This window comes from Takifugu flavidus, chromosome 3 (genome assembly GCF_003711565.1).
Source record: "Takifugu flavidus isolate HTHZ2018 chromosome 3, ASM371156v2, whole genome shotgun sequence".
In the NCBI taxonomy this organism is placed as follows: Eukaryota; Metazoa; Chordata; class Actinopteri; order Tetraodontiformes; family Tetraodontidae; genus Takifugu; species Takifugu flavidus.
In genome coordinates this window covers 11776383-11803643 of record NC_079522.1, presented here as the reverse complement: position 1 = coordinate 11803643, position 27261 = coordinate 11776383, and the positions used below count along the sequence as shown (strand labels likewise).

At 46.8% G+C, this 27261-nt stretch overlaps 3 protein-coding genes across 4 annotated transcripts; 2 read left to right on the top strand and 1 right to left on the bottom strand.

Annotated features, from left to right (window-relative positions):
- The first annotated feature begins 8297 nt into the window (after positions 1-8297).
- Positions 8298-13572, top strand: LOC130522537 (cyclic AMP-responsive element-binding protein 1-like). The gene is given in 9 exon segments (XM_057027022.1): positions 8298-8438; positions 9258-9384; positions 9466-9612; positions 11004-11104; positions 11194-11333; positions 11408-11590; positions 11685-11738; positions 11741-11837; positions 11933-13572. Coding segments are annotated over 8 exon segments (948 nt in total). The 5' UTR covers positions 8298-8438; positions 9258-9303; the 3' UTR covers positions 12078-13572.
- mettl21a (methyltransferase 21A, HSPA lysine) lies at positions 13008-14638 on the bottom strand. 2 transcript variants are annotated; one of them, XM_057027024.1, is made up of 3 exons: positions 14259-14638; positions 14063-14174; positions 13008-13990 (listed from the first exon to the last, which is right to left on the bottom strand). In XM_057027024.1, exons 1-3 carry the CDS (start codon positions 14496-14498, stop codon positions 13593-13595), a joined length of 750 nt encoding a protein of 249 aa, XP_056883004.1. In that variant the 5' UTR covers positions 14499-14638; the 3' UTR covers positions 13008-13592. The 2 variants fall into 2 exon arrangements, with proteins under 2 accessions (XP_056883004.1, XP_056883003.1); XM_057027023.1 differs by having other exon boundaries at positions 13008-14174.
- Positions 14639-14711: 73 nt separating this feature from the next.
- LOC130522536 (cyclin-Y-like protein 1) lies at positions 14712-17471 on the top strand. Its single transcript, XM_057027021.1, has 10 exons — positions 14712-15419; positions 15573-15647; positions 15722-15756; positions 15839-15939; positions 16013-16048; positions 16120-16171; positions 16252-16371; positions 16441-16607; positions 16695-16857; positions 16935-17471. The coding sequence occupies exons 1-10, from the start codon at positions 15260-15262 to the stop codon at positions 17049-17051; spliced, it is 1026 nt and encodes a 341-aa protein (XP_056883001.1). The 5' UTR covers positions 14712-15259; the 3' UTR covers positions 17052-17471.
- The last annotated feature ends 9790 nt before the right edge of the window (positions 17472-27261 follow it).

Genomic DNA, 27261 nt, shown 5'->3' with positions numbered 1-27261 from the left:
TGTTGCTCCGGCACAACTTTGATATCCACTTTAAATTTAAAAAAAAAAAAAACCACACGCCTCTTGCTTGGTATTCAAGTTGCAGTGAGATCAAAGCAATATGTGGGCATTTCATTTAGTTGTTGTTGTTGAATTGATACATAAATTGCAATGGGATTGATGGAGCTTTAATCTGTGGTAGCTGTTGACGCCTAGGCAAGGGTTGCCAGCACCGTCCAGCTTCGGCCGCCAGCTGATATAAAGCTTTGAGTGGCGGGTCTCTATAGCCCCACCCACCACTCATTGTGTGTGACATTAATTCACACAAAGAAAGGACACCGGCCTTTTCAAACAAATGCTACAGATAAAATAACCTTTATTTAAATTAAATTAGCACAGATGTGATTACACACAGATGATCTGGTCACATGATAATGGCCCGGTGAATCTAGATATGTGGAAAATGCTGTGAGTGCTGTACACCACAGCCAATTAACAGATAAGCTTGTCACAGTCTGGAAAAATGACTTTAGGCTTTTTTATCCATATTAGTTCTAAGATGACCACATCTGCCCTGCATCACCATGAAATTAAGAGCAGCTCGAAGGCTTGTGTTAAAGGAACATTTGCTCAAAACACCATCGCTTTAGCAAGATATTTTTAAATAAATGCTTTTTTTGTTTGTTTTCTTTTCAAGGAAATAAGAGCAGCAATGTTTGAAAGCTTTGATTTTTCTAACATTTCCACCTCAGATTTCACCTCCCAAATGAGTTTGCTAAAGCAAGTAGTTCTCATGAGCTACATTAATTAGTGCAGCGCTGAGTCAAATGGTAGAACTGGGGTCATTTGTTAGTCCAGAGTTTGCTGGGTCTTCTAGTGTGTAACTGTAGAGTCGGCTGTTAGTCTGTTCACGTCCTACTGTTCTTTTCTATGGTTTCACATTACAGGGCTCTGTAACATACTACGGTAACAGTCATGGGTCAAAATATAAACAAATGCACAGGCAAATTTAGGTAGAAATGTGCATGGATTTCTCCAGGAGAATGGATTTGCTCTCACTACAAATGTTTTTTGACTTTATGGAGTTATGAAATCATCTCTGGTGAAATTAAATGGGTCATCATCCATCAAATGATGAATTGCAATTCCCGGCACAGCAGCAACTGCTTTATTGCACTTTTGAAAACAATGGGAGACTGTGACCTCCGGGCTAGGAGGCAGAGCGGCAGCGCAACTAACGCTTGTAGTGGCCTGCTTTTCCATTTTTCTTTGACGTAAGTGGGCACTTGATATTTATAATCGGGACCAGTTCAATAGGCATTGAGAGGGGAAGAGGACGTCCTCCATGAACCTCAATTACCAGAAGAAAATTTTTATTTCCCTCAGTGAGGTTTATGCTTTTATTATTTAAGAGGATTATGTCAAAATAATGGATTGGCTGGAGGAGATTCTCACACTGAAACAGAAGGTGAGATTTATTTAATCTGTAGTTTTACAAATTATTTGATTTTAATTTTTCGGTTTTATTCAAAATTATCTCGTAATAATCCGTTACATACAATGAGCCCTGCTTAGCAACCAGATCTAGCAATGCTTTCCAGCACATTTAAAAAAAAATCAGGCTGGATTTGGACCTAAAGTTCTTCTAGACTGCTCCTTCAAGTCACGTTTGCATTCACCCACGCTGGCTCCGTTAGCCTGCTGACACAAACAAGGTGACCCTGTGGTCGCCTTGTTTTAAGACCGGGGCTTGAAAGCGCGTCCACTTTCCCGATGATGTCAAAATCAATACGTCGTTGTCACCAGGCCTCCTCCAGGAGCTATGATGGTCCCTCAACCTGCCCTGAAAGCCATGCTCGCGCACACCCTTAAACAACACCCACGCCACTTCCCCGCTTCTTCATCATATCGTCAACTCCATCAGTGGTCCTAATGGGGAGGCAATCAATACATCGCAGAGGTCGAGGTGAGCCGGGCGAGTTCGACGGCTCGTGACACTCGTGCTAATGGCGCTGCGAGACAACACGCCTTCACCTGTCACCGTCAGACCAACTGTCCCAAATGGGCTGCCCATTTTCCTTATCAACTCCGCCTCCTAAGCCACTCACAGCCGCCACGGGTGACCAATGTGTCAGATGATAACAGGGCGAAGGTCAATCCCTCCTGATACCACTCCACCTGTAGTGACATCCCGATCAGATCCTGGTGGATTAGTGCGCCGCTTCTGTCGAGAGCGCACCCAGTTGGCCGTGTTTTACGTTTGCACCCCCCGCCCCCCTTCCCCGTCCTAGACCCTCATTACGAATAGTTTATCATGCCAGGAATAGTGGCAAAAACAAATTAGTCCACAGGAGGAGAAAATAGCCTAGGATATCGATTTCACCTTTTCATGCCAGAGTGGAGCACAGAAAATATTGGGCTATAAAAGGGAAACAAGGATATAAAGCCATTACGGTGCGCACTTAATTGATCCCACTTCCCATAACAAATTAATTGAGCGGAAAATGGCAGATGGCTTGATGAATGTCATAAAAAGACTTGTCAGCAAGACCAGTGCGCGCGACCCCCTTTGCTCAGCCACTGGATCTCAGTGAGGAGCAGCTTCATAAACGGTGGCTTGTTTCCCGGAGTATTTACATCCCAGTGATCCCGATGCTAATCATGTTGACTTATTGACATCAGCACTAATTGTCTTCTGCATTGTACTAGATTTTTCTCCCTTTTTTCTCTCTCCCTGTCTCTTTCTCCATGTTCCTTAAGTCTATCCAGTGCCTGCCGGTTTTCCCCCATGACAACAACGCATCTCTGCCCATGTTTGCTCTGGCAGACCACTCCCTCCACGGTCGCAGGACAAATGCTAATTTAATCAATTCACAATAAATCCTGCTGGCCGCTGACTCATGTCTCTTTTGCCCTGGGGAGTCCAACAAAAACCCTTCCAGTGCAGTTTGTTCTCATAAACACACACATCCATCTTACATTCTCATCTTTCACTGCAAGATTATTTTGAATCTAACAGCAGGTCCAAATGAGACACTGAAGTATTTGCTGCTTTCTTCCTTTAGTTGAAATTCTTCATCTCCGCGAGCAGCAATGAGAACAACTGTGCCTTAACTGCCTTAAACTTCAAACCCTACTGCTGTTGGAAGCAAATGTTGTTACATAATTGGCTCTTTCTGGCTTGTCTTGCTATATTTTGGGAGAATTCAACTAGTACCTAAAGGTAGGGTAGATGGGCATGGTAAACCAGTACAAAAGGGACTGACAGTGTTTTAAAGTTATGATTGATGGCTAAACACTCCCGCCAAATATATTCTATCTCAGGATTTTAGAAATGGAGATGAGCATCGAGCAGTTAGCCAACCCGTGATCTTTTGTCTCTAATTTTACGCACATTTTGCCAGATTTTTACAGCGCTCCCCAAAAGCCACTGAATTATTTATGAAGAGCACATTCTGCCTCACACTGGCCCTTCTCTGGTGCACCTGCAGTTTCGTGACATCCAAAGCTGCTGAAACAGCGTCTTGGAGGGGGCCTGCTTACGAGGCCGGTCCAGCGCAGTGATGGAGTGACAGAAAAACAGGGATGCGGGAAGCTGCGGAATGACGGTGGGGGGAAAAATGCCAGGAAGCGCAGCAGAGCGATGAAGAAAAGTCAGAGCAGGGAAAAATGACAGGAGGGAGCAGTAGAGTCAGAGCTGCATGGCTGGTTGGTGCCTACGGGCTCTGCTCAGAATTCCACCGGTCCTCCGTGGGCCCCGTGTTCCCCATCAATCACAGCCGGCCCTGGCAGCCGCCAACGGCTGCATCTTAATCTGCTGAGGCTGGACGTGAGGACAGACAGGTCGCCCGGGCAGTAAATAATCCTTCTCCTGACTGTCCCCTTCTGCTCCCATATGTATACTGTACACACACACATATGTAGCAAACACACATAAATATACCCCATAAATATTTCTTCTACTTATTCTGACATTTGTTCGGTCTGCGTGCTTTTATAAGCACACGATGGCAAAAGTAAGATATGGCTGAGGTGATACCAGCTGATACATCCGTGTTTGTTGATGGTGTGTTTTTAATTATTGTTATTGTTACGGTTGATCTTCTGGAATTTTCACTCACAGTTCTCAAAGACAAACACTTGGGATGGTGGGAGAACTGAAGACAATAAAGTACTGTATATGTGCACTACCGACACCAGGGATGGCTCCTCGCCTGGCAAAGGGAAGGTTTTTTCAAAGGTACCTCTGACTCCTCTCAGCTTTTCACTCGTGTTTGTCTGCAATGCACGTGGGCTCACACACACAGACACACACACACACACACCACACACACACACACTCACACGACGCTCCTGTCATCTTTACAAGCAACCGCAGTGACGGCTGCAAAGATCTGACACAAAGAGATGTGCTATCTAGGAAAACACGGGGGAGAAGAGGTGTGAGAGATTGGGCGGATTTGAGGGCAGCTGTCTCACCCTCTCGCGAGGATGTTGTGGCATGAGACACTCGGGCTGAGACGCTCTGAGGCTGCTCTGGCAACAACCCCCGCTCCCGTCTTCACCGTGGATCATCTGAACTCACAACCCGTTTCTCTACACCCCCCCTCTCATCATCTTCACTGCTGAGACCTTGGTGGGTCAAAGGTTAGCTTATCCTCCCCGCCCGTGAAGCACACTTGCTTCAATGGCTCCAGGGCAAAGAACGCCGCTGTCCTGCTGGGACTCGGGTAGCCATGGCAACCTTTGAACTCGACAGCGAGAGGGATGAGAATGATGTTTGTAAGGTAATGGTGTTCTGTCAGTGTGAATGAAAACTCCACCGTCTTTGCGGATACCCCTCTCCTAACGTATGTACACATGTTAAACCAGACGTATAACCAAGCTGCGCCACAAAATAAACCGCGTAAATGCAAAGGGAATGCTGAAAATTCCAAAACGCATGCTCCTCTCTGTTTGACAGATGACCTCACGCTCTGTGTCACTGAGCCGCTGTGGTTGCCTCTGTGGGGAGTAATGTTGCCCTGAATGACACGTTATGACGGGAAGTCTCTCTCTCTCTTTCGCTCTCTCTCTCTCTCTCACACACACACACACACACACACACACACACACACACCACACACACACACACGTACACACACACCCAGAGCAGCATCTACCCAACCCTGTGTGAGCTTTTCACTGTCTGGCTTCACTATTGGAAGACAAGATGGGGGCGTACGGCAGGCACATTTCCTTTGAAAGAATAGGATAAGCTGAAAAAAGCCACAAATCACAGAATAAGGTATCAAAAAATGCAGGCCTGGAGAAGCTTACGTCATTTAGATGAAGGGTAATTGTGGTTAGCCTGGATAAAATTGTCCAAAGCAATACTTCTGTTTTCTGTTTCCTGCACTATGACACGATCCCTGACTGTTGTGTTGTTACTTACAGCCTTGGAAGTGTTTTCTGGTCATGGAAATCATGTTGAATGATAGGATTATAAGATAGGACTATAAAATCTGCACTTGTAGTCAGGATGGATTTAATATGGTTGTGTTGTAGTATGACATCATCACCATTCAGAGTGGTAAACTAATGGGGAGGAAGGGCTTATTACCAATACCACAGCCAAGAGCATGTTCAGAAATGGACTTACTTTTTCTGAACTGCATTTCTTTTCACTGTTTGTCCTGTAAATACAAGAATTTGGACGTAAAATTGTCTTTGAATGTCTTCACTTGCTCAGGCTAGAGCTGTCATGTGGAAAAAACAATAAAAATAAAATAATTCAAACACAAAAAATCAGTAGTTAAAAAAAGGAAGGGTGACTTCTTCATTTAAAAAGGCTGTGAGATGGGAGAAGCGGTGGGGGGAGGGGAGCCGAATATCCTTGTAAGAGCAAAAGATGGGGGGTTTGACACCTTGACGGATTGATTGAGATTGGCCAGTGCACGTTGTTGCCTCCAGCCCAGATTAGCGAGGGGGTCTGGGTCAGAACAATCCCAGCCTGTTAGGTAATTCTGGTGCCTTGCAGCTGCAGCTGCAGCTTGGCGCTGTGCAACACAATATTTCACTGGATATCTCTGAAAACTTGCACCTCCAGATCAGTGGAGTCTTGTTCGCGTGATGAAGAAAGAGACAAAACGTGGGCTCTGGTATCCATGGCAACCACAGCCAGGTGTACTGGTTTATATGCAGTTCAGGTAATTCAGCCTCCGATGAAAAGCATGCATATAAGGTCAGCGGTATTCAAATGTGCTGCATTTTACCCCCTCCCTCATCTGCAGTCTCTCGTTCTGGACGCCGCCACATGGCCTCCTGCACCAGGCACGCCTCTCCCACAACCCCCTGCTCGAGTGGCAGGTCTGATATTTCCATCTGAATGGACTGAAGAGTACATTTAAAATGTATTGACGGACAGGTCTGTGGGCTTGAACATATAAACGATGCATCTGGAACTGTCACATGCGAGGAAAAACACACGGGGGAAAAAATGGTTAAAATGGAGAGAAAAGTGGGAAGTGGGCTCGCTGTCGATAGGGTTTCGGAGGCTTGTGCTAAGCCAGAGGCTTTGACAGCTCGGGTTAAGGAAAACGGAAGGAGCTGCGGATTGGAGTCAGGTCTCTACTTCATATTCTGAAGATTAAACTCCTGTCCTCCTCCTCTTCCTCCTACAACATTTTTTTGGATTCTATGGCATCATTTTTCTCTGCCCGTTTGTGGGCGTATCAGCAGTGATTTAGCGCCAGGGTCCTCGGGTGATTTCCAGTATATTTATTTATTTAAAAGAAAAGCTGCAATCGGATGTTTCTGTGCCAGAACTGCGGAGCATTAGCAGTCAGGGGCAGAAATTTGCTTTAATCACCAGCGCTCTGTCCACCTCAATATGCAAAATTAGATGGTGGCGTGATAGAGAAGTGAATTATGCAAGGCCGGGCTGATTGTGCTTTGGCTTGAAAGGCTTCGGAGGCTGAGTGAAATGAAATTAAACCGTACTCTACTCTAAATTTCAGGCTGCGTGGAGCCAGTCCACACAAAGTTGACAGTGTTTCTGTGCAATTATATGAAAATCAGTTAATCAAGCTGTTTCCCAATTCCTGTTTTTCCCTTTATACAAATGTGATAATAAAAGTCAAGCATAGCAGGCATTTATTTTAATTAGCCGTCTGCTTTTTTAACCATGTTTGAATGCTGCCTGCATGAGAGAGCAGAAACTGCTGCAGAGAGCTAGATGGGGATGCAGTGTGCACCGCCAAGTGCACGTTTCCTGATGAAAACCCCTCCGCTCAGACAGGAATTCAGGGTTATTTTGTGACGATAAAGCTTTTTATAAAGGTAAATCTATGTCCATTAAGGCTGTGAAACTCTGCAAAGGACAGAAATGAGGTGTGATTTCAGAAAAATGTTGATCATATCTGCAATTTTGAAGCTCGATATGTGGAGAAAATGAATGAAGATTTTTGGCAAACATAGCTGAGCCCCACGTGAATCCATCAGAGGTCTTTGTAGGCCCCGGAAATGACCTCACACGCAGAGAAGATGGCCTTAAATTGGTCCAAAGTCATTTTCCCAGCAGGATTTAGCCCAGCTGCCAGAACTTGGAAGCCATTCTGTTCTTGTAGCCTTCTCACACGGAGTGACAGAGTTAATGAGAGCATTTTATGGGCAGATTTGACAACCAAGGAGAAGAAAATGTAATGGGAATTATGAGCCCCCATAAATAGTCATAATAAGCCGCTGCTACCCACTGGTTTTCTCAGTAATACTGCCATGATTATTTTGGGGCTACAAAGCCGGTTTAGCAGATAAAACTAATATAATTTTGATGATGTCGGGTTGAGATAAAAGAAAAGTGCCAAAACATATTAAGGCAACGTCGTTGCTGAATTGTCATGGTGGGATTGCATTTTAAAAGGGGCGTTGCTGCCCCCACGTGTGTCCAAACAGCAGTACAGTCTATAAAATGAGACAATTAACTCTAGTCAAGAAGACATTTCCCAGCAAGAATGAGATTTGAATGAGATGCAATGAGAAGCTTTGTTAAGCCTAATAAATATTGGATTGTGATGATCACGTTTCGGGTAAATTTCTGACGTGCTTTATTCACAGAACTTAAAGATGAATCATTAAAAACATTAAAAATGAAGGCAAACAATTTAGAAATCCAGCTTGCACTGTTTTTAAATAAATGCCGAAACTGTTATACAACATGGCGCATGCCCGAACAAGATCAAGTGAACCCTTCGGCAATTTCCGTCACTTTCCGGCAGCACTTCGTCTCCTTTCGGCCATCTCCGGCTACATTCGGCTACTGCCGACAGGGCTGATGTTCTCTGTCGTCGTCTCCCTCGTCCTCTCCCTGTTGTTGTTCTCGGTGACGCGACGGAGGTGTAGCCTGACGCGGTCTCTTACGTGTCGGCCTGAATAAAAGTGGAGCTCCGTAGACCCGGGAGTGACGAAGCGAGTCTGTGTTGGTAAGAGGATACGCGTCCGATGTTTGCTAAAGAGATAGATGGCGTCTCGCAGATGTTATTTGCGCATAAATATCCGCAGAATGCCAACAAAGAGATCATGGCGGCCTTGTTGCAGAGGCTCACAAAATGAGTCAGTCTCTGCTCGGCTCGCAGGCTCGCAACACTATAGAGACATAGGTATTGAAATTGGAGTGGGATGTGTGGTTTTCCCCGCATTAATTTGAACGCTAATAAATGGGAGAGACCGATGCGTGTGTAGGAGTGCATAAAGCGGGGACAATCACCCCGTTGTTGAAAGTGTGGTTCTGTAGTTGCAAACATACCGGGGAGAAACCTTATTGAGATTTCCCTCCAAATACGCTCGTAGCCAGCAACTTAGCCAATAAGCGCGTGTTCGTCTGAATTGTGGTTAAAACTGACAAGAAATATAGCGTTTGCGACACGAGCTGGTGTGCAAGTTACAACCACCTGATAAATATTATGAAATTTTTAAAAATAAGGCCATTAGCTGTGTTACGGTTCCCAGCATTATTAGCCTGTTAGCGCGCTCATGCTAGCTAGCTGTGTGCTAACTGTAAGATGAGAACAGGCAACTCTGCCCTGGGGAATTATTTTAAAGTTGGCCTCTATTTTTAGGCGCGATTGTTCTCCAAATTCGTAATCGCAGCAGTTTTGGAGAGTGTGAGGAAAACGTTCAAGCTATTATTATTAGCATGTTGGGCTAAGCCACACCCTCCTTCAAAATATCAATAATGGTGTGTGTTGTGTGTGTGTGTTGCTGCATGTGGTAGCAGTAATTCTCCATGTGCAACTTAAAAGGTGCACAGACAACTTGTTTCCTGCTGTTTGCAGACTTTGAATTATCATGGAGGCTGGTGCAGACACACAGCAAAGTGGTGAAACAGCTGTCGCAGAGTCAGAGGCCCAGCACATCACCCTGGCCCAGGTAAATACACTGGTTTTTACTGACCAACTGAAATATGAAATCTGCTTGTCTCCACGGTGACGGTGTGGCTGTGTGTTCCAGGCGTCTATAGCAGCGGCCCAGGTTTCCTCCAGTAGTCCCACAGTAACACTGGTGCAGCTTCCCAACGGCCAGACGGTCCAAGTGCACGGTGTGATCCAAGCCGCCCAGCCCTCTGTCATTCAGTCTCCACAAGTTCAGACTGTGCAGGTAAGAGAAGCTTCCATCTCAGTCTATTATAGAACAACTAGGTTGTGGATGTTCCAAAACCTTTCCTTTTAGGACTGCGAGATGTCGAACGCCACATTTCCACTGGTGGTGTCGGCTCAACATGTGCTAGTGCTGAACGGTTAATCGCATTTGCAATAATGTCGCGAAATAATAAAACTGTTTTTTCCAACTGCAAAGAGTGCGATTTGACTGGTAACGAGATCTGGTCACGCGACTTGTGAGTCCAGCAGGCAGGCGGAGACGTCGTCGGTGCACTTTAACCTGTGTTTCACCTGTGGTCTCGCGCCAGACACGGGCGCGCTGAGATTTGAACGCAGTTTCCTTTTGGCGCCCGTGTTAAAGAACTGTGGCATTTACACTGAACACGTGGCAGCGCGAACCCCCACGATCCATTGCGTCAAGCCAGAAAAACAAGAGAATCTGCTCAATTTTCATAATAAAACAAATTATAAAAAAAAAAAACGGTGGTCGACAAGTGTAAACAGAAATTAACAATGCACTCTCTAATTCCGCACTTGGCTGAGCATCCTGCTGCTAACTGGAGCTCATTAACTATTATTTTTTAGATAGGTATTTTTCATTCATTTATTTAGAGTGTTGAGTTCATAGAATGTTTAAGAAGTGTAGTCCATATCTTTACATATCATGTTTTTTCATGAAACATGTAAAGTTGGACACGTTAAAGTGGTAAAGCCACAGTTTTGTTTGCGTTATTGTTGTAAACTGAACTTCAGTTTGTGTTATTTATTACTGACTTTTAAACTTAGGCTTACGCTTCGTTTGTTTGGTAGTTTTTGTCAAGTTGTTGTATTGAAGGCTTACAAAAGCACAAGTCAGAGTATTTAGGGAGATTACAGCTGTAAATGAAGTGGATAAATAAACCGTCGTTCATATTGATACATGCTTTATTTGCCTTTATCTTAACATGAGCCGAGCCTATAAGAAAGAATGTTTGACGTATAACAAATCTCATGTTTATTACAATGTGTCTGCTGGAAAAACACAAGAAGAAGACCTTGAAAACAATAATTGCACAGTAAATTTCAATGTTGAGAGGAAGAAAATTGCAATAGCATTAGTTTGAGCTGTGTGGCAGAGAGCAGAAGATAAAGCTATGAGGTGAGCCCAGAAATGAGCTGTACCAGGAAGTCTCTGACGGGCCTATAGAGGAGCCAGTGGACATGAACTCGACCCAATTGTGTAGGTGCACGTATACGCGGTCACGCCACAGCAGCTTTGCGTGGCGTTCAGGTGGAGCTATTTTAGCAGTGGAATCCTTCAGTTGAAACGGGGCTCCTCCTCTCTCCCGTCTCCAACTTGCAACTTGCTTGTCTAGAAAGATGCATAAGTGCTGTGGTGTGTTTTCAAAGATATCGACCGTTGCCGAGAGCGAGGACTCCCAGGAGTCTGTGGACAGTGTGACAGACTCTCAGAAGAGGAGAGAGATCCTCTCTCGGAGGCCGTCCTACAGGCAAGTGAAGAAGCGACACCCCAGAATTCAGCAATAACGACCTCCGCACACCAACTTTGTTCCTGATGTTTGCTTGTCACACTTTACAGGAAGATCCTCAACGATTTATCGTCAGACGCTCCCGCGGTGCCTCGAATCGAAGAAGAGAAGTCCGAGGACGACTCTGCCCCCGCCATCACTACGGTTACCATGCCCACTCCCATCTATCAGACCAGCAGCGGCCAGTACAGTAAGCGTTTCTTTTCTGGGACGTCGTCAACGAGGCGCTCGGTTCCGGGTTCTCATGTTGTCGTGTTTCGGCAGTCGCCATCACTCAAGGTGGGGCGATCCAGCTGGCCAACAACGGCACAGACGGCGTGCAGGGTCTGCAGACGCTGACCATGGCAAACACCACGGCCGGCCAGCCCGGCGCAACCATCCTGCAGTACGCCCAGACCAGTGACGGGCAGCAGATTCTCGTCCCCAGCAACCAGGTGGTCGTACAAGGTGGGAGTAGTTCGGCGGTCCTCAGCCCGGTCCAACTTTCTGAGATGTCCAATTTACACGTGTGTGTGTGTGTGTGTGTGTTTGCCTGCAACAGCGGCCTCAGGCGACGTCCAGGCCTATCAAATCCGCACAGCCGCCACCAGCGCCATCACTCCGGGGTGGTCATGGCCACTTCGCCGGCACTGGGTGCAGGTGGGGTCACCGAAGAGGTCACACGCAAAAGGGAAGTCCGGCTTATGAAAAACAGGTGGGAGGGATGAGCTTCAGCCTTTGAGCAACTAACATGTTGCCAGATCTCATCTTGGACGGGAGATTCTCAAGGGTTGTGGGCGTTTCTTGCAGGGAGGCAGCTCGCGAGTGTCGCAGGAAGAAGAAGGAATACGTCAAGTGTCTGGAGAACCGCGTCGCAGTGCTGGAGAACCAGAACAAGACCCTCATCGAGGAACTCAAAGCCCTCAAAGACTTGTACTGCCACAAATCTGAGTAGTAGGCAAACGCGCCTGGCGCCGGCTCGGCAGGAGCCCATTGGTCCGCGTGCGTTCAGAGACTCAGCACAGAGCTCCTCCCCCTTTTCTACTACTTTCCTTTCTTTTTAAAGACTGCTGATTTAAAAAAAAAAAGAAAAAAAAGTGTAAATACACACACACCACTTCCACAATTTGAAAAGCCTGTTGCCATCAGTTTGCCACGACCAGATGAACCGGATGTGAACGAGGAAGTGGCCGCGGGGAAGCGCTGCAGTCACGGGTGTCTGGACAGACTGGGCAACGTCACCAGCAGCACAGGAGAACTGCTCCATCATCATTGGCATTAACGACAGAACTTTTTACAGTTTCATCTCCCAGACGCCCCTGGAATACTCAATGGCTCCCTCTGCCTGCAGCATTTAGCCGTAACCTCTGTTACTAGTGCGTTGCCCTTAGGTGGACCGTGTCACGGGCAATTTTATCTTTTAGCTATGTTTTGGTTTGTATCAGCTTCTCTGCTTGCCTAACGACACTGACGTTTTTCTTTTCCATTTGCCTCCATAGACATGAACAAAGCTAACTATTTTGTTGTAAACTTGTAATCATGTTAATTCCGGCTTCATAAATTTAGAATCGGAACCATTGTTTGAGTCCCTGGTGCTTGTTCCCCGACACGGCTGGGGTTGTTCGTTTCTGCGAAAGATATCCTGAATTGTTTCTTCTGTTGCCGCTGTATGAATCTTCCAAAATGGATTTTTTTTTTTTAAATGCATTTTAAAGTTTTACGACATTCTGGACTGTTTTTGAACCCAAAGCTAAGAACGATGAGCCTTGGTAGCTTCTTCTGTCGACCTTGAATTCTTTTTACTCGTGAATCTGCACCATCCCTTCCTGTTTGACAGCACAGTCCTCAGCAGCAAAGGGGAGCGCGACATGCGGCAGGGCACCAATTACTCAAATTTTATTTTATTTTTATCAACATGCCGAGTTGCGCTAGTATGTCACATTAGCTGCCTAACCATCCTCCTTGCATGCTCCATGGTGTAAATCCAAACCAGACCCGTAGTCTGCTAGGAGCTGCACCGGGACGCCTCGGCCGTGTCGTCTTGGCACTTTTCTCTCTTGCAGTTACAATCCTACCACATTTCAGTTTCTCTCCTGCTGCTGGGAGAGGTGACCTTAAACATCTGTGGATTATTACTGTCGCTCGGGGTTCATCTAATGCAACATTACAGATAATTACCCGTCACATCTGGCTAACGACGAAAAAACGTGATGTGCAACAAAAATAGGAAACGTCTCGGTGAACAAATGGATATTTTCATTATTAAGGAATGCCATATTGTATTACTTTTGGTATTATGTATTGTCAACTGCTTATCTGGTGTTGCTTTTGGTTCATTTTGTATTCACAATTTTTAAATGTCAGCACCAACTTGTATAATACAGTGCATTATGTTAGAGCTATTGAAATATTACATTTTTGGCAGCTGATAATAAATGTCTTTCTGGTAATCTTTCATTCCTCATGGTGGTCATAAATCCTTGACAGGGGACAGTTTCCAGGCCTTGTACACGTGGATGTCCCTCTCTTTGTCGTAGTGAACCTCCCGGATTCCGAACCGCTGCCCCAGCAGGCTCAGGAAGTCCGAGTCTCGCTGGTAGCGGATTTTGCAGGCCAGTAGAATGAGTGTGGATTCGGAGCACAGGTGCTCCAGGGTCCGCAGCAGTGGCCCAAAAGTGTCCTCCAGGTAAATGATGTCCGCTCCGAGCACCAGGTCGAAGCCGCCGGCTGGGTATCGGTCCAGGCCCTCGCCCCAGCTCAGCTCCGACACCACCGCTGATCCCGGGGAGTCGGCAGGGAGGTTGGCCTTCACGTTGGAGGAGAGGAAGTCCAGGGCAGGCTCCCTGTCGGTGATGGTCGCCCTGGCACCTGGAAACGAGCATACTTCAATATACAACTCAAATTTAAAGCTTATTTTTTGTGCTAAATTGTTGAACTCACCCATCAGGGCGGCTACGATTCCCACCAGACCAGTTCCAGCTCCCAGTTCGATCACCTCCTTCTCCTTCAAATCCACTTGCCCCAGCTCCAGGTACATGCACAGGACAACCGCCTGTCGAATACACACGTGTGACTCTGTCACATTTCGAGCACTGGCAGCCGAATAACAGGCAGCATCCAGACCAACAACACTCACCGCATCCCACACGACCGCGGCGACTCCGAGCCTCTTCCAGTCCTGGGCAAGCCGGAGGTCACGGTCGACGAAGCGAAACTCTGCGGACGAACTGTGAAGCTTGGAGAGCACCGGCAACGAATTCTCTACATACGGGACGAGAGCCATGCTGCAAAATAACAGCAACAACATGCAGTCATTCCTTACTGACCATGGTGCACATGCGCAGTGCGGCTCTTCCTGTTTGGTCTCACGTGACATTTGACGCTGGCCAAAACCTCTGCCGCGCGGACAGCTGCGGGTGTACAATTAAGTTATTTTAAGAATCGCCATTTCTAACTATTCAAACAATCGATCCCGAATGGTCGCTGTCATTGTACACTTCATAAGTGATGATTTTTACTTTGAAAGGGAGCGGAAGTCACTATTAAACTGAAAGACTGGTGCTGAACTGACATCTAAACAACTTCCGGTCGAATGCGACGGGACGGAAGCTAACGTTGCCTCGCTAAATAAACGTCCAGTCGTTACATAACTTTAGGTTATTTAACAATTTTAAGACTTTCTCCGGCCGTTAAAACACAGTTTGAATCGGTGAGGCAAATGCGGGTCTCGTTGCCGAAGAAGTAGGAAGAGGATTAGGGTCCGGAGGCTAACTTTAAGGGGGCTAGTTATGGAGGGAGACGGCGCCCGGGTTGTTTTATCCTTATCCTGCTTCAGTAAATGAGAGACCAATAGCTTTAGCTTTCAAGTAAATTTAGATTTGAGCGACTCACGGACTTTGGTCCTGACTTGTGTCCGTACTATGCTGCGAACACGCCCTGAATATGTCAGCTGTCCTGCACGTACCGCAAATACCCAGTGGGCTCTAACTGCATAGATTCCCATTGTACTCCGAACACAGACCGCGGGAGGCGTCCAGTAATGTGCTTAAATCGGAACACACACGGGCTTCAAATGGAGGTTTTTCTTCCGAGGCAGATGTCGTCCCAGATCTGATTTAGCAGTAGAGCAGATCAAAGATGGGAGGCTCCGTTTCGTGCTGCATCTCTCCGGGAGACAGTCCCAAGGTCCACAGGAGACAAGTGGAGCTGGAAGAGTGTCCCATCACCACCACCGAGGACGTGAGTGAGGACACCGGGACATACCTGCAGCACATCAGCGACAGGGAGCTGCCGGAAGGTCGGTCCATACAAGCGGATTTGGTTCCATATATTAACGTCATCACTAGCAGCTAAAAATGCCCAACATTAGAACTGATAATGAATGATCATATATAGTGTAATCTTTGCAGCAGGAGTCCTCTGAACAAAAATATGTGCTCGTCCTCCATAGAATTGGCCCAGGAAGCCAACCCGTCAGACCACCCTCGAGCCAGCACCCTGTTCCTCAACAAGTCTCAGACAGATGGTTGGTAATTCTCTCTGAAATATGTCGCCGTTTGAACTGAAAGCACCTCACGGCGTCTCTTCTTTGCGTTGCAGTTCGGGAGAGAAGGAAAAGCAATTACATAAATCACGTAAGCTCTCGAATGTGCCTTCCGGAAGCATCGTTGGCCGGATGTCTGGGGTCATTCTCCCCAAATGATCTCCTTTTTGCAGTTCTCCCCAGGAACTTTGACCAAAAAGTTCAGTTCCTGCTCGACGATATTCATAGATGACAGCACAGTCAGCCAGCCCAACCTCAAGAGCACCATCAAATGGTGACACAACCTCTGCATTGAAACACCTTATGTGCATGTTTGGCAGCTAAAATTGTGCTTCCGTCTGTTTCAGCGTTGCACTGGCCATTTATTATCACATAAAGAACAGGTGAGAAAGTTGGAGGCGCACCGCCCGATCTTCTATTTGTTGAATTTGCGTGCGTTGTTTTCTGCTTTCAGAGATTCAAACCGCTCCCTGGACATATTTGACGAGAAGAAGCATCCTTTATCTGTGAGCACACCTCTCACCGCAGATGGAGCCTTTATGGCGCCGTGCCGGTTGATTCATGATGATTTTCCCTGAATATCCAGAGAGAAAAGGTTCCGGATGACTACTCCGTGGTGGACCCAGAGCATAAACTCATCTACCGCTTCATCCGGATGCTCTTCAGTTCGGCCCAGCTCACTGCGGAGTGTGCCATCGTCACTCTGGTCAGTGGGGCCGCTTCACGCCACGGGACGTGTTTCCATACAGGGTCGTTGATGTTGTAGATCTTGTAGGTTTACCTGGAGAGGCTGCTGACCTACGCCGAGATGGACATCTGCCCCTGTAACTGGAAACGGATCGTCCTCGGCGCCATCCTGCTGGCCTCAAAGGTGTGGGACGACCAGGCCGTGTGGAATGTGGACTACTGCCAGATCCTCAAGGACATCACGGTGGAGGACATGTGAGCGAGCGTTTGTCCTGCAGGGATCCCGTTCTAACCTCCATACTGACCAGCTTAGCTGCTGCTGTTGTTGTTGTTGCTCTCCAGGAACGAGATGGAGCGTCACTTCCTGGAGCTGCTTCAGTTCAACATCAACGTTCCCGCCAGCGTCTACGCCAAGTACTACTTTGACCTGCGCTCGCTGGCCGACGACAACAACCTCAGCTTCCCTCTGGAGCCGCTGAGCAAGAAGCGAGCGCAGAAACTGGAGGTGCGTTTGTCCGGAGCCGCGTTTCCACGGCGATGCCCGCCGCCGTCCCAGTAACCCCTGTCATCTCCGACCTGCAGGCCATCTCCCGACTGTGTGAGGACAAGTACAAGGACCTGAGCAAAGCTGCGATGAAGCGGTCGGTCAGCGTAGACAATCTGGTCGGGCTCCACAACTCCCAGGCTGTGTTGTCTTGACTCCATCACATCACATGCGGAGCCTTGTGATGCAATTCTACGCTCCAGACCTCACAGAGACACTTCTGAAGTAGAGTAACGTTAGCAACTGGAACCAAACGACCAGGAGAGACCATATTAAGATGTTTAAAGCATGATAATTGGGTTGAACTATTTTGCAGACCGTCACCTCGTTTTGTTTAAGTTTGGAAATGCTTCCTGAGGTCTGAGGACCTCTTCCTCGTCTCTGGCATCGACTCATTCACATGACTCACTGTCTCGAACTACCCTGTGGTGTAGTTCTCAGCGTGGACACACTAGACCTTGTTTTTGCTTACTATGTAGGCCCCTACAATATAGCAGTGAAATGTATCTTATTTAATTCAAATAAATGTCAGCAGCTCCGTGAAGCTGAGGTGGGTTTCCCCACCTGAAAGCCAACTCAGTGTTTTCATTTGTGGAGCTGTGCACGTGCATGAGCCGTTATCTGAAGAGTATGTTGCTAGCATGTCAGCAACATGCTACAGGAGCTGTGCTGGCTCTCAGTCTTCAGTAAAATGACAGACACGGTTCTTGGTTCCATAACACCCCTGTCTTAACCTCTCCAGGATTTCAATAATGGGACACAGCCCCGTCCCTTTTCCTCCTCAGGCAAGGCAGGATTTGAACCAGAGACTGCACCACTGGTGACTTACACGCGCATTCATTTCCCACCAAGCCACCGAGGCCTTGTGCTTCCACCCAGACCAGAAGGCTTTTAACTCTAAACTTGGAACTTTGTTAGTCAAAATGGACATTCATCCTGGGTGGGTTTGAACCCACAACCTTTAGTCTCCCAATAGTCTACGATCACACCAAACCACTCAGCCGGGTCCTGTGGGGGGGATGCTGCACACAAGGATTAGAAGTTATATGAAGGCACGCGTAAAACAAGCAAGTGGGTTTGGTAAAGATAGGGATTTGAACCAACAACCTTCTACTGTTGCTTGGATCAGAGGTGTCAGTTGCCAGGCTGAGCTATAGCACCAGCTGAGTATCAGAAGGTCTTTTGAACATCTTCACCTTTTGAGCTTTCAGTCAGATGAAGTCGATTTTGGGTCGGAACTTTTCCCTCCTGTGGAACAGAACATTGTTGAGTCCTGCTGGTCTGGTTCCAGTTTCTTTGGCTTTTCTTAAGATGGAGGTTTCAAAGGGAGGCAAGAAATGATAACGAGCCAGGATTTGAACCTAAAACCCCCAAGGGCCTCGACGGGGATCATACGCACGTCGCGATAATGATTATTTCATAGTAAGATTCCCCTGCTTGACTCTGAGGGATTTGCCTCAAAACGAAGCTGATGCAACTCTCTGATAAAGGAAGATGAACTCTGCTAGCTCCGGTTGAGACCCAAAACCTTGTGACGGGCTATGAAAGGAGTCTTTCAGCAAACTGCCATGATGCCTCCGGCTGTCTGTAGCGTTAGTTTTGTTGAGATCAGGAACTCCTAAGATAGTGAATTAAGATTAGAGACTCAAACAGAGGTTGTTCTGCACAATAAGGTACTGTTAGCTTAGCTCGTTAGCTTCTCCCGCCCATGCTAACTGCATATAAATATAAAAAGTGCTAAAATGATACAGAATGCAAAAGCTCCTTTGGCATCATCAGTGACTAACTTTAAAAAAAAAAAAAAGGATTTCCGAAAGAGAAAACCACAGCTTAGATTAAAAAATGTTTCCTTTTTAGTCGAGTTAAATGTTTCTGAATGAAAACTGAGCACCGGCTTCTAAAGTTCCCTACGCATCCTTGATGACATCGACAGCTCGCAGCGCCCTCACACATGGGCAGGACAATCTTTATAGTGCGTCTTTTACAATCAAAATTGTTTCTAGGCGCGTTACAGAATCCCAGGGCCTCACCCCACCCATGTTAACTGCATATGAATATAAAAGTGTATTTCTAGTGGTGGACGTCTGTTTGCACTATTCTACTTGCAGAAATGTCTCTCTTGTTTTCTGGTATTTATTCTGCTAAGCAGGACAGAGATCTGCTCAAGAAAAGTGGACTTTTACAAAGATATTTATTCTATTCTTTTTTTTTTTCCAAGTCCAGTAAGATCACTTCAAACACACGTTTAATGAAGTTCAGGGTTGAGTCCAAAGCTTTAGACTGGGCTCCCTCATTGACCTGCAACTGTAGATGCAGAGCTAAAGGACCAAGAAGGTGCTTGTGCACGCTAACATGGCTGTTACGGTCTGCAGACACACACACGATAGCGGGAGGTTGAAACCAAGTTTAGTGAAGGTCCAAGTTCTGAAGAGAGCCAAAGGGTGCAGGTGAGAGACAGAGACCGTCAGACTGGAGCAGGCTGGGCCGGGCGAGCAGGCATCCAAGAGCCGACCTGCGGGAAAGACAAACGATTCGTTCCAGACAGGTAACAGGTCCAAGGAAACAAACTTGAGCGGAGAGCTGAGCAGGCTTTTAAAGAGAAGGGCAGGTGGAGAATGACCGGAGATCGGCTTCAGGTGTGCCTTGCTCGCCCCGCGGAGGAGAGGCAGGAAGCCGCTCCGCCCAGCCTGAAGGAGGGAAAACGAGGGAAAACCATGGGGGCTGCTAACAATGGCCGACCGTCTGAGTATCATCATGCTCAGCAGTGTGGTCACTTTCTTTTTCCTCCGCTCAGAATATTCCCTCACCTGTTTTAACCTGCTGCTGTCGAGTTGCGCAGAATTCCCAACGACTGGTGAAAACTCGGAATGCTCTTTTCCTCATGCTAGGATCAGAGGTTGGCGACCTGCTGTGTGATGCCTTCACGAGCAAGGAGAAGCTCAAGTTTTCCTTGGATTTTTGGGCCCCCGTCTGTCATCACGAGGGTCTGGGTTTTGGCCGTCTGCGGCCTCTGTGGCTGCTCGCATCACGGAGTCAGCACGACCCTGGAGCGGGAACAAGACAGATATTTGTGGGTTCAGTTTAGAAATGCCGTATGTGGAATAACAGCAAGATTTTAACACATCAAACATGTTCAAAAAATTATTTTGATTGATTTAAAGTCAATTTTTAGGATATTTACAGCAAAATTTGCCATCTAAGAAATATATTGGTTAAATGTAAATATTGAATGTTACACATTAATGCCGAATCAAAATCTAAAAATTAGATCTAAATGCTCGATCTAAATATTAAATCTAAACCTAAATGTCAGATCTAAATGAAAATGCTAAATCAAAATGTGACAGCCAAACCTAAATGCTGATCTCTGCCGAAACCAACATTTATCTAATACGCAAATTTAAATGGCCGGTAACCGGAAGTACCAAAATAAAAGCCCAGGAGATTGCGCCGTGACGACAGGATCAAATAACGAATTAAATCCAACATATCGGGGAAAATGACGACGATAACTTCGACAATAACAACAACAAAACATATTTTGGGGAAATTGATGCGATGCAGCCGACTTGTGACGATGTTTTTGTGCCAGACTTGTGACATCCAGCCACGACAGCGCTCACTGTGTCCGGGCTGTGACCAATGACGAGAGGGATCCGCTGAAGACTGGTGTTCATGGGGTCTCGACAGGTGTTTCATATGGTCTCACACCAGAGGTTCATGGGGTCTCGGCCAGGTGTTCATGGGGTCTAGACCAGGTGTTCATGGGGTCTCACACCAAGGTTCATGGGGTCTCAGACCAGGTGTTCATGGGTCTCGACAGGTGTTTCATATGTCTCACACCAGGGTTCATGGGGTCTCAGACCAGGTGTTCATGGGGTCTCAGACCAGGTTGCCACGCAGGTCTAAACAAAACGGATCCGTCACGAATTGTCCTGATTATGGGGGGAAATCCATAGTGGGCGATTTTTATGATGAAACAGGGCATCTCTCGACCAATATTGCGCACTTTCAGCGTTGCTTGGATACGCCTGCCACGCAACTTTCAGACTGGGGTGATGGCAAAAAAAGCCATCGAAAACTGGGAAATGAACAGGAATAATTCCGATAGTTATAATGTGATGGTAACGAAAATGTTGTTTGATTCAGTAAGGTCCTGTGCTTTTATTTTGACACTTCCTTTAACAGCACATTGAACATTATCGTAATTTTTACTTTCACCCGCAAGATTTGACGTCACATTTAGTGTGAACGTTTAGATTGGACATTTACATTGAATTTAAAATTTTGATTTAACATTTACATGTAACATTTAATGCTTATATTTAAGTAGTATATTCTTTGTCGTAAATTCCTAAAGTCACTAAATAAAAAAAAATCAAAATATGAATATAGTTTTAAGCTAAATGTGACAAAAAATAAATGTGCTTTTTTGTTTTGTTTTGTTTTTTAGGTAAAGTTGATGCCTCTTAAAAGTTCTTGATGGGAAAGTTAGTTGTAGTTTTAAATGATGACCCCCGGATGTTTTAAATGATGTTCCTCATTGTTTATGTTATTGCTCTTTGTCTCCCGTTTTTGTGGAGAATAAAGAGCTTTTTCTCTTCTCATTTCGGGTGTTTTTAGACTATGTGAGGAAATGCAGGCTGCTGAGCCTCTAAATTTAGGTCACCCTGGAACCTCACCTCGCAGAAGGTTCTGCACCCTCTCCAACAGCTGAATCAGACCAGTGCGGCCCAGTATCAGTAAAGATGTTGTTGTTTTTGTTAAAACTCATTAAAGTTCGTCATACATATTTTAAGAACCGAGGAACGAAGAATCGTCAGACCTTCCGCAGCTCCGGATGGTCGCCGTTGCGTATATGTAGTAGCAAATGGTGGCCACACGGGGGCGCCATCGTCGCGTGTTTGCCAGGTTCGCCTGGTTGCAGTTTCATATTAATATACGAAGAAAAACAATTCGGAGTAATATTGTAATAATTATATCAGAAATTTTAAGACAAAATCAACCGCATGTTAACCAATCAACCAATTTAAACCACCAGCTATTAAACTTTAAAAAAAATTTTTTTTTTTAGAGATAATTATGGAACACTTTTGGAAAGCACACTGATTCTTATACTGCTATACTATTAAAAGACAATTTCAAATCAATATTTGGTAACACAGAGATGGAAAACACTATTAATTGAACGTGTGTGTGTGTGTGTGTGTGTGTGTGTGTGTGTGTGTGTGTGTGTGTGTGTGTGTGTGTTCTGTAAGGATCACAGCGCCAGGCCAGCGCGGCATCATTAATCTCAGGGCCCGCCTGATCCCTGAAAGAGGGCTGGAGAGAACAAGCTGCCCCCCCGGGGAGTCACACCGTTTACCCTCAACGCACCCAGGTCACTCCTCATATCACATGCTCTTCAGCAGCTACAATGTCAACCAGGCCCGGAGACACACAACCCCGTCCCGAGTGTGGACGTTTGCGTCAGACCCGTCGGACGTATATAGGTCAAACATGAATACGTCCCATTCATAAATATTTATTTCCCCTCAATTATGCATAAAAACACATATATACCGGTTACGGAACAAACGCTGCCATGCGATAAATTTGGAGACACCTGTGGAGGCTCAGACGACACCAGTGACGCACCGGCGCCCCTGTTTTCACGCCAGTTTGATTGCATGGCCCCTGATGTCAGCGTTGGACGCAAACATGTCCCTGGCCTGGTCAGTTTGTCTGGAGACGCTACCAGGAGCTCCAAAGGATACCAAAAGACCTCCTGCTCTGTTCTATGGTCTGGCACCAACAATGGAGCCTTGGCTAAGCAGTCCTGGCTCCAGGTGGCTTTATTTTCTCTGCTAGCTAGAGGGAAGGTGGGGTTGACTATTTTGTGAACAACACAACAGCTGTTCCATGAAAACAGGTTTGAAGCTCTAGTAAAATAAAATTCTGCACAATTTTGAAATTCCGTCCAGAAATAGTTTCGGGTCTTAAAAAGAGGACATGTCCAGGCACAGGAGGACGTCTGCTCACCTTGCTGATCTCCATCTGTGTGTCAGCGTGTCTGGAAGCTGTCAGAGGCAGCACCGGGCCATAAATCCAACAAGAGCACACCTGAAGACATGGGGAGCGATTAATCCATCCTCGGAAACATTCGCCCCTAAAGTTGCGATTCTTTATCGTAGAATCGATGTGATGTCATCATCAGAGCTAAAATGTTTCCCTAGAGGTGATCTCTGGTTTCAGGACAGGTAAATGTGCAGTTCCTATTTGTTTGTTTACCTTTAGACCCAAACTTGCTTGTTTTTTGATGGACTCTGACCCAGGTTAGGGGCACTTGCACCCCTGGCTTGTAGGACCAGGAAGCTCCACCAGGTCCGCTGGTCTGTTGGCGTTAAACCAGACTTTCAACAGATGCCAGCAGCCGACCAGGCCCAGGAGAGGCCCACACACCCTGACCTTCAGAGGGAGCAGATCGGGGCGTGAACTGCAGGTTGTTCCAGCTGCAGAGGCAGTTGGGGCATTTGTGTGTGTTGTGATAGACGCTACATAAAAATCTGCAACTGAACCAGTCACGCGTGACTGAGCTTGGAGGTCCTTTTCGCCGCGGCACCCATCGAAAACACACGACGGCCTATTGATGGACGTGTTTCCATTTGCCCGGCTAATGAGAAAAGTGTTGGCTCTGCCGAGCCTTTGGACGTGATTTGTCTTCAGAGTGAGGACTTTGGCTTCGCACATGCAAATGTAGCATTTTAAAACATCACAAAGTGATGGGGCTGAAGAGCCCGTTAGCTTAAGATAGATAAATAGATTAGCACAGGGGTCAGCAACCTGGGGGGCGCGTCTCCCTTGGTGTACGCTGCCGCGTGATCTCTGGCAGCCTGGCAGTAAAGGATGCTTTAGCTGCAGCATTTAAGGTTCCTTGTTGTCCCTTTGACAGTGCACACTCGCGCACAACCGGACACCCCGAGGTTAGCCATGTTCTGTGGCTAACTCTGGTTTCTACTCCTTCAGGGAGACAGAACTTATTCATCTCCCAGTTCCATCTGAATCTGAAGTTGAAGGATAGCGTCTCACTGTCTCCTAAAGGTTGGGTCATCGTCAAGGACATGGGACGCAACAAAGACTCGCCAACGAGGATTCGTCCTCTGCGGGAATACCTGAGGCAGACCAAAAAAAAGAGCCTAAAATCTACAGAGCTGCGAACCAGATTCCTCCTCAAAGGAAGGCAGGAACATGGATTAGCTGTGGGAAAACCTCTGCGGATCCACGGTTGACCTTCATGATGGTAGAACTGCACGGCGGCCTGATTCCACAGTCAGGAGCTTGTAATAAAACTAATGGAGTGAAACAGCGGAGAGAATGGGGGGAGGAGAGAGCGGCGCAGCGCTCCTCTGTCCCATCTCCTTCAGCAGACAAACAGACTGCAGCTATGTGACGTCTCCTCAGCCGCATCTGCCTTTAAATGAGCTTCCCGATTTCGCCGTGGCCCCTTTCATGTCGGCGTAATCCTCTTTGGAATGACTCGTTTATGCTCACTGCTTTTTAATTGGCATAATTAGACTTCTCTCTCGACATTCCTCTCCGACGGTAGACGGAGGACGACGTCAGAGCCGCTCCCGCGGTTGCCAGACGATTATCGAAGGTCACTTATGAAGGTTCCACCGTTGGTGGTTGTTGCTTCTGCTCACCTCCAGGAGACACTGGTCTCCACACCTGAGAAGCGCAGCGAGCGGTAAAAAGGCCTTAAATGCAGACGTTTTTGCAGCTTGGCATCCCAAAACACACGCAGTGCACGGTAGCCACGGCAACACTTAACAGGATTAGGCACGCCTTACATAAACATCTCCCTTGGCAACGGTGTGCCGGTGCCGTGCACAGGCAGCGGGAGGAGCTGTCATCAGGACGGCATCAGCTGCGGTCAGCTGACTTTGCTTCTCCAGACACGTTAGCGTCAGTTTGACGCTTTGATCGTTCCCTTTGATCGTTTTTTGACAGATTAGCTTCAGCGCTCTGCAGTTTCGGAGCGTCGCAGCTTGTGTTTGTGTTGGGAAACGTTGGCAGTGTTGTTGCCTGGTGGCTATCCCAGGTCTTTTGACTAGTTTCCCATAATTCCTTCTGGAGGGACTCGCTGCCTCTCATGACTGTGAAGGAGATCTTTGTATCGCTTGTTGTTTAGCATCACAAGTGGACACGTTCTCTCCTTGAACATCATTGGGTTTGTTGTTGTCCAGAACCCGTTCTCCTGCAGTGAGCCGAGACTTCGCGATAATGAAACGGGGAGGAAGAGCGCTTCGGTACGGAAGGAGAGCAGCAGCTAGCGGGCTAGCGTCGGTACTGGACCAGACACTGCCTCTGCTGTGTCCAAGTTTTAACAAACAGCAACGGAAAAGCAGGCACGTCAATGTTAGCAACATGCTAACATGCACACAATGCACTGTCCAACTCTGTCCTTCAAAAATCAGGCACATCTGTGAAGAAAAGATGGAAAAGAGGACAGACTACTGACAGAGCAGCGGGCCTGTTTGGAATAAAAGATGACTTCCTTTTCCCCTTTTAAAACCTTCTTTTAATTTATCCACCTCCCGTCTCCTAAAGTGACCGCCCCGCAGCCCTCCCCCGCCTCCGGCCTATTTCTCCGTCCCCGCTCTGTCCTTCTTCGTTTGTCCCTTTCCCCCGTCCCTCTGCCACTCATCCGAGATAAGGAGATTAAGGAGGAAGAGAATCGCTCTAATGCCTGACGAGTGGGAACTGTTTTTGCCTTTGCTCATTTTTTCCTCTCTCAGGCTATTTCCCGAACATTCTGAATCCGACCGGCTTTAAAGTCACAATAAAAAATGGAACATTTCTCGCTGAGACAATTCAGTCCACGCGAGGCTAAGGGGCAGAGGCTTCTTCAAGGACGTCATCCCGTAGATTTATGAGATCGACAATTTTACGTGAAAATTTCACTTTTCTTATTATTTAAAAGTTTTTAATTGGATCCACGGATGAATTTGCAACAGCCAACATAGTAGCCCTGCGGCGGCTCTGTTTCTGTTGATCCCGTAAAAATTAAAAGATAGCATTCACATTCATATCGTCTTTTTGGCTAGGTTGTGAGATAGCTTGCTAGGTTGTGAGATAGCTTGCTAAAGGGCGTTCCGAAGTTAGCAACCGTCATCGCTTCACCGTCCTGTTAAATTTAGATACAATTGCAAAATGCTCTCATTCTTTTACGGGTGGAAGACATCTTCGGCATCCATCTTCAGATATTTGCTCTGCGCCAACACTCACATCAGACGTTTTTGGACGAACACGTCTGCAGCAAACCATCAGTTTGAGTCAGCAGTCGGGATTCAACGGCGAGGCGACGGGTGATAAATGTTCATAATCAGCCAGAGTGAGGCCTGTGGTCTTCCCATCGATTCTGCGGCTCATTTAGGGAATTAAGGAGTTTTCAAATTCCTGAGTGTAGCAAACAGAGATACGGGATTATACGATACGTCCGCAGCTTCACAGCAAAACTCGCGACAAAAATAAATAATAAATAAATAAATAAATAAAATGCTTTCTGGGAAATATATATAAACATATTAATTTTTGGGGAATTTGGAGTTGGATGTGGATGAAATAAATGTCTTTGACATTGTTGTTTATGCCCCCACCTCTGCCAGGGAGGAGACGATCTGAACACAGCTTTCACCTTGAGATGTCTCCCCTGACGCTGGTGTGTTTTGTCGACCACGAGGGGGTCTTTAACCTACATAGGTAGGTACATTAGCGGGGCTAAAAGCGTGCTACCGACCCCATCCTGGAAAAGAGCCAAGTCAGCACGAGCTGTGAGATGGTTGTTCGGACATGAGGGGGGGTTGATGGCTTCCCTCAGGCTCTTTTAAGGCTTGTACCAAATGAAAATATCCGCAGTGCAATATCCCGCCGCTGTGTTCCAGGCACACACACATCGCCGTCTGAGAATCGGGGTATGAGGCAAAAAATCGGGGCAAAAAAAAGGACTAAGCTAAAACAAGGCAGTCGTGTTTGACCGCTTGTCTTGCTCAGCGGTTGGTGAGGTAACCACAGGTAAATTTGGTAGTATTTCCTGCCTTTTGCCAGTGCCAAAAACTTGAATGACCACATTGTCTGGCGGCCACCGCACATGATTTAAAGGAGACCGCGAGTCGGGGGTCGATGCTAATTTGGCCTCGGACGGCATCTGCCTGCGACGATAACGCTGCTGTTGAGTTGTGTCGCTCTGCTGCAGTCAGCTGATACCTGATTGCAGCTTATCAGGGACATTTACATCACTGATTACCTTCTGTCTCCCGTGACGGAGCCGCCCATCAACCCCCCCCCCCCCCCCCCCGCAGAAGCATCAAAATCTGCACCCTGAAG

What these genes read in the sequence shown, in the direction of transcription:
- mettl21a (XM_057027023.1), bottom strand. Translation starts at nt 14,498, where the DNA reads ATGTCACGTGAGACCAAACAGGAAGAGCCGCACTGCGCATGTGCACCA. An exon ending in CCGCGGTCGTGTGGGATGCG is followed by an intron (nt 14,175 to 14,258) that starts GTGAGTGTTGTT and finishes TGTATTCGACAG; the next exon opens with GCGGTTGTCCTGTGCATGTA.
- LOC130522536 (XM_057027021.1), top strand. Translation starts at nt 15,260, where the DNA reads ATGGGAGGCTCCGTTTCGTGCTGCATCTCTCCGGGAGACAGTCCCAAG. An exon ending in AAAGCAATTACATAAATCAC is followed by an intron (nt 15,757 to 15,838) that starts GTAAGCTCTCGA and finishes TCCTTTTTGCAG; the next exon opens with TTCTCCCCAGGAACTTTGAC. An exon ending in GACATCACGGTGGAGGACAT is followed by an intron (nt 16,608 to 16,694) that starts GTGAGCGAGCGT and finishes GTTGCTCTCCAG; the next exon opens with GAACGAGATGGAGCGTCACT.